The sequence below is a fragment of the Tupaia chinensis genome, unplaced genomic scaffold (assembly GCF_000334495.1).
Source record: "Tupaia chinensis unplaced genomic scaffold, TupChi_1.0 Scaffold144472_1, whole genome shotgun sequence".
Classification (NCBI taxonomy): domain Eukaryota; kingdom Metazoa; phylum Chordata; class Mammalia; order Scandentia; family Tupaiidae; genus Tupaia; species Tupaia belangeri.
The window spans coordinates 786,074-792,190 of NW_006204331.1; the positions used below are offsets into that span (position 1 = coordinate 786,074).

At 66.8% G+C, this 6,117-nt stretch overlaps 1 protein-coding gene across 3 annotated transcripts in view; it reads left to right on the forward strand.

Annotated features, from left to right (window-relative positions):
• RTEL1 (regulator of telomere elongation helicase 1) overlaps window positions 1-5,717 on the forward strand; it is a 38,455-nt gene extending 32,738 nt beyond the window's left edge. For 2 of the 3 annotated variants that reach the window (XM_027767688.1, XM_027767689.1), the window contains 13 exons: window positions 927-1,073; window positions 1,148-1,263; window positions 1,393-1,516; window positions 1,608-1,755; window positions 2,015-2,169; window positions 2,524-2,616; window positions 2,996-3,191; window positions 3,293-3,427; window positions 3,815-3,931; window positions 4,145-4,378; window positions 4,465-4,626; window positions 4,725-4,877; window positions 5,314-5,639. In XM_027767688.1, the coding sequence (XP_027623489.1) occupies window positions 927-1,073; window positions 1,148-1,263; window positions 1,393-1,516; window positions 1,608-1,755; window positions 2,015-2,169; window positions 2,524-2,616; window positions 2,996-3,191; window positions 3,293-3,427; window positions 3,815-3,931; window positions 4,145-4,378; window positions 4,465-4,626; window positions 4,725-4,877; window positions 5,314-5,507 (1,974 nt within the window). In that variant the 3' untranslated portion in view covers window positions 5,508-5,639. Of the gene's footprint in view, window positions 1-926; window positions 1,074-1,147; window positions 1,264-1,392; window positions 1,517-1,607; window positions 1,756-2,014; window positions 2,170-2,523; window positions 2,617-2,995; window positions 3,192-3,292; window positions 3,428-3,814; window positions 3,932-4,144; window positions 4,379-4,464; window positions 4,627-4,724; window positions 4,878-5,313 lie in introns of all 3 variants that reach the window. The other variant, XM_027767687.1, reaches the window with a different exon arrangement.
• The last annotated feature ends 400 nt before the right edge of the window (window positions 5,718-6,117 follow it).

Sequence of the window (6,117 nt, forward strand, 5' to 3'; positions counted from 1 at the left end):
GTCTGGGGCCCACGTCCCCACGTCCTCCCCTCCACAGGCCCGCGACCTGACCAGGAGGGTGGAGGTGCAGAAGCCTCTGTTCGTGGAACCCAGGAGTAAGGGCAGCTTCTCAGAGGTCAGCCTGCAGGCCCACCCACTGCCCTCACCTCCTCCAGAGCCTGCTGGCCCTGACCAGGGGCTCTGGGTGGCTCCTGGCTGCCTCTCTTGGATCTGTGACCCTTGCCTGCGCTTAGGTGGGCTGGTGGGTAGCCACACCGCAATCCCTTCACCAGTGTTCAGTGTTAAGCTACCAGCTCCGAGACTCAAACCACAGTCGACTACATGGGAGTCCCGCAACATAGCCATTACGCCAACTGCTAGTCCCTGGCCCTCAGCTCCGACGGTCCAGCTGCCCTACGCCGGGCCGCGCCAAGCAGGCTGTGCTATGGCGGGTCAGCCAGGAGCCTGCTGGCCACACCCTCCCCTGAAGATGGGCAAAGGGGCCGGCACCGGGCATGGCTGAGCGGTCCCTCATTCCAGGTCCTCGACGCTTACTACAAGAGGGTTGCAGCCCCAGGGTCCAGTGGGGCCACCTTCCTGGCCGTGTGCAGGGGCAAGGTGAGGCCTTCACTTGTCCAGCAGCCTGCTCCTCACTGCAGCTCCGGGCTCCGCCACAGGCGGGACGGGGCAGGCCCTTTCCCCAGCCCCCATAACCATGAGCGGAGCAGGAGGTGCTGGCCCTGGCCGGGGGGCACTGGGGCCATGCACAGGCAAGGAGGTGGCCTGTGAGGTGGTCACCGGGTCCTGATGGCTCTGGGTGGAGGCCCTTCCCCCTGGAGTGGGCTCGAGGGCTGGGAATGGAGGCAGCTGGCAAGGTCCCTGGCACAGACAAAGGCCAGTGTGGGGGGGGTGACTCTGCCCCAGAAATTCTCTGGTCTGTCCCCTAGGCCAGTGAGGGGCTGGACTTTTCAGACATGAATGGGCGTGGTGTCATCGTCACGGGCCTCCCATACCCTCCTCGCATGGACCCCCGGGTTGTCCTCAAGATGCAGTTCCTAGATGAGATGAAAGCCCGCAGTGGGGCTGGCGGCCGGGTGAGCGTGCGGGGGTGCGGGGGTGCGGGGTGCGGGGAGCCCCTGGGGCTGAGTGCTCACCCCCCTCGCGTCAGTGCCTTTCAGGGCAGGACTGGTACCGGATGCAAGCGTCCCGGGCTGTGAACCAGGCCGTTGGGCGGGTGATCCGGCACCGCCATGACTACGGGGCCATCTTCCTGTGTGACCACAGGTACGTGCACAGTGTCCATGGGTTATCCCTGCTGGGCCAAGTCCTTTTCTGGACCCTCAGGCCCTGGAGAGTACGCCTAGGGTCCCTCCCCAGCCCCTGGACTGATGGCCACGCTGCCCCCCAACCCAGGTTTGCCCACGCTGACGCCAGGGCCCAGCTGCCTTCTTGGGTACGTCCCTATGTCAAGGTGTACGACAGCTTTGGCCACGTCATCCGAGATGTGGCCCAGTTCTTCCGCCTCGCTCAGAAAACCGTGAGCTCCTGAACACCTGGCTGACTGCCGGGGCCTGGGGGTGGCCAGCCCCAGAGCCGTGGCGATAGCTGAGCTGCCCCTGCCTGTGCAGGTGCCAGCACCCCCACCCCGGGCTGTAGCCACGAGTCTGCGGGAGGAGGAGAGTGCCGTCCAGGCAGCCACGGCCTCCACCTTCCTTCCTCCAAGGAAGGCCAGAAGCCTGGACGTGCATGTCCCCAGCCTGAGACGGAAGGCCACAGGTGCGTGGGGCAGGGCAAGACCCAGAGGGTGGTGGCCGTGGTCTGCCTGACCTGACCAGTTGCCTCTTGCAGGCTGGGATCCCCCCTTGGGCTGGGAAACCCCCCTTAGGCTGTGGAACCCCCCAGAGCTAGGACTCCCCTCCTCAGACCTGGGACACCCCCCTCCTCAGGGTGGGATCCCCCAGCTGGGACCTCCCTCAGACTGGGTTCCCTCTTGGACTGAAGCCCCGGTGACCTCGTTCCCAAACTGCGCCTGCAGAACCGCCATCCCCCCGGGATGCTGAGGCCAGCCTGTGTGTGGAGTACGAACAGGAGTCTGGCCAGGCCCTGCGGAGACCCCTGGGGCTGCTGGCCGCCCTGGAGCAAAGTGAGCAGCGGGCCAGGGGCCCTGGGGACGAGACCCATGAGGATGAGGTGCGGTGCTGGGCGCGGCTGGGTACCGGCCTACTCCTACTCAGCCTGCGAGTCGCTCTGGGTGGCAGACGGGCTCTGAGGCCTTGGCCCATAGCCCACCATTTCCGTCCGTTCTGGACCTGCCCCTGCTTCCTCCTGTCCCGTTCAAGGCCTTAGTGAGCCCCAGGGCTGGCCACAGGCCTCTTTTCCTCCAGCCCCACAACTGTCACTGAGCCTGACTTTGCTTGTCCCTGAGCCACAAGGCCAGCAGCATGACCACAAGAGGTTTGGCAGGACCCCAGGCTTCTGTCCAGGCTGCGGTCAAGGCTCCTGGGGCCCCTTAGGCTGTGGGTCAGACATGGCTGTCTCCCTCAGGCTTGCAGTCACCCTGGCCCGTCCCCCTGTGCTAAGAGGCTGGCAGGTGAGCAGAGGGAATGGAGGAAGAGGGTCAGGCTGACCAGCCACCCGGTACGTAAGCTGCCTGTAATGCCAAGCAGGCTGAGGGCCAGAGGCTCAGATTTGCAGGCGTCTGGCTCCAGCCTGGCCTGTTCGGTTTGGGGTCTGCAACTGGCCATGGCCCCAGCTGTGGTGGGCAGCATTGGGTGGGCCTTGCCTTCCTGCAGGAACAGGTGCTGACCTGCCTGGTACCTGGGAGGGAGTGGAAGCTCGCAGCATGGTGCCCTGGTCTGTGTCCTGGGCCACCTCAGCACATGGGCCATGCCATCAGGACACCCTGCCTGGTCTCCATGGTCCTAGGAGCCATAGCGCCCAGGCAATGGAGGTGCCTGAGGGAGGAGCCCGCACGGGGCTGTGCGGCACTGGGCCCTGACCGCACACCTGCATGCAGGAACCAGTGGCTGACACGCAGGAGAGCAGGGCCAGGCTGTTCATGGTGGCCGTGAGGCAGGCGCTGAGCCAGGCCAGCTTCCACGCGTTCACCCGGGCCCTGCAGGACTACAAGCGCTCTGACGACTTTGCCGCCCTGGTGGCCAGCCTCCACCCCCTCTTTGCTGAAGACCCCAGGAAGCACAGCCTGCTCCAAGGTGCTGTGGGGTGGGGACCCCAGGAGGGCACCGTTCCATCCCAGAGCCCTGCGCCAGGCTGCCATGCATGGTGCTCTGGGCCAACGCCCCCTCCCTGACAGGCTTCCACCAGTTCGTGCGACCCCACCACAAGCAGCGGTTTGAGGAGCTCTGTGTGCGGCTGACCGGGCGGGGCTGCCGGCCTGAGCGCAGCCTTCCCCCAGGGCAGCAGCAGCAGCCCGCCCCGGGCCCCTCTGGTGAGCGGCGAGCTGACGGGCAGGAGGCCGGGTCCTGGGGTGGGCAGACGTGGGTAGAGCACCATGGAGAGCCCCGCCCGCCCTGGGAGCCAAGTGCTCACTGCAGGGCCTGGCCCGCAGTAGGGGCCACCCAGGGGGAGCCCTGGCTCGTCGGGAAGACCCCGTCCTGTACCTGTCCCCCAGCTCCAAACTGGGCAGCCTTTCCCTGCTGTCCCCACTCCACCCCCGAGCAGGATGGCTGTCCCAGGGGACCGGCAGGGTTGGTGTTGCTGTGACTCAGTCCCTGGGTGCCTGTGATACCGGAAGATGGGGTCCCCTGCCTCCCCAAGCCAGGCCTGCCATTGGCTCTGGGGAACCAGCGGGCAGTAGGTGTTTGCCCGTTTCTAGGACAGACAGAACCTGATCCCCAGCTGACCCTGTGTGAGGGCACGGCTAGGCAGCTGGACCTGCAAGAGCACCTGAACCACGGGGGAGCCCACCTGTCAACTGGGCCGCCCTTCGCAGGTACCTGGCTCCTGCACTGGGAGAGGCTTGGACCTTGAGGGACTTGTCTTTCAGTCGGGCCGAAAGGCTGTGGGCCAGAGCCACCAGCCAACTAGGGACCTTGGGGAGGGGTCTCCTGGCGGGCTGCCCTGCGCAGCGAGAAGGGCCCTGGGGTGGGTGGGACTTCCTGGGCCCCTGAACTCCAACACCACCCCAGGCCATGCTGCCCCACAGGAGGCCCCCACAACTGCCCACAAGTGGGGTCCAGAGCCCCCCGAGCAGAGAAGCACCGCCAGCCTGCTGTGAAGGCCTACCTGGCTGACGCCCGCAGGGCCCTGGGCTCCACTGGCTGTAGCCAGCTCTGGGCGGCCCTGACAGCCTACAAGCAGGATGGCGACCTGGACAAGGTGCTGGCCACGCTGGCTGCACTGACCACCGCGAGACCTGAGGACTTTCCCCTGCTGCTGAGCAAGTGGCCCTGGGCCGGGCGGGCCTGGCGGGCGGCTGTGGGTTGGCCTGGCCAGCGGGCGGGGCCTGAATGGAGCTGCCCACAGGGTTCGGCATGTTCGTGCGGCCGCAGCACAGACTGCGCTTCCAGCAGGTGTGCGCAGACCTCACAGGCACGCCTACTCCGGGCTCGGCTGGGGAGCCGGGGCCACCCCAGGAAGAGGGGCCCCCCATACCCCCCGAACTTGCTCAGGGGACATCCGAGCCGGGTAGGACCCTCCCTCACTTGCCTGTTGCCGAGCTCCATGAACCCTGCAGGGCCTCTGCAGAGGGCAGGTGCTTCATGGAGGCGCTCTCCCTGCCCTAGGCCCCTCACAGGTGGAGAGGCCCCAGAAGACCCAGAGCAAGATCTCGACCTTCCTCAGACAGAAGCCAGCTGGTCCCGTGGGGGCTGACGGTGCCACCCAGGGACCCAGCCAGCTCCCTGAGCCTCCCCACGGGCCCATGCCGTCTGAGCAGGGTGAGTCTGGTGGGACGGCCTCCGGGCTCGGCTGGGGAGCCGCCGCCACCCCAGGAAGAGGGGCCCCCCATACCCCCCGAACTTGCTCAGGGGACATCCGAGCCGGGTAGGACCCTCCCTCACTTGCCTGTTGCCGAGCTCCATGAACCCTGCAGGGCCTCTGCAGAGGGCAGGTGCTTCATGGAGGCGCTCTCCCTGCCCTAGGCCCCTCACAGGTGGAGAGGCCCCAGAAGACCCAGAGCAAGATCTCGACCTTCCTCAGACAGAAGCCAGCTGGTCCCGTGGGGGCTGACGGTGCCACCCAGGGACCCAGCCAGCTCCCTGAGCCTCCCCACGGGCCCATGCCGTCTGAGCAGGGTGAGTCTGGTGGGACGGCCTGCAGGGACTGCTGGGAGCTGGGCGTGGGGCCTCAGGCTCAGGTTGCCCCTTGAAGCAGGCTTTGTATGCCGGGGCTGCGGGGAGGACACGGTGCTCTTCCAGTGCCACTCCTGCGACTTCCACAGCTGCAGGACCTGCTGGCGAGGACACCTCCAGGTCGGCCCAGCCCTGCAGTCCAGGGGGTGGGGCTGCCTGGCCCGTGGTGAAGCAGGAGAGCATGGTCAGCAGCCTGCTGTCCCTGCAGGTCTCTAGGACATGCCCCCGCTGCCATGTTGCCACCAGAAAGCAGAGCGTCACACAGGTCTTCTGGCCAGAGCCCCTGTGAGCACCGCTGGGTCTGCAGAGGCTGCAGGCTACAGACCCCTTAGAGCCCAGCGTGGGCTGCCTGGAAGTGCACCTTCCCCAGACACTCTCGCCTTCCTGGAGTCAGGTGGCAGGCGAAATAAAGCATGTCAGACCGTGTCTATGTGGCCTGGTCAGAGGGGCTGGACAGGGCATCCTCGCCAGACTCTCCTCACCCTGCCCTCCTCTGCCAGCTGCTTCGTCCACATGGGCTCAGCTGGCCTCTGTCCCGCGACGGATTGGGAGCCATCCTGAGGCTGGGATGTTCCCAGGCCCCTCAATCACCTCTAGACTGACAGGCTGGGAGGCCATGCAGCCCTGGGGATCGTGGGGGGCAGGCAATGGGTTCCCACACGGGCGGGTGGCCTGTGCCTCGCCCTCTCCCGGGCCATAGAGGGCAGCAGGTAGGTGGGACCCTGCGCTCGGGCAGCTGGGGCTGCATGTTGGCATGGGCTGCGCTGTGGGGACCATGCTGAGAGGGTGGGGCCCGCCGCTGCTGGCCCCACCATGGGCACGGGGC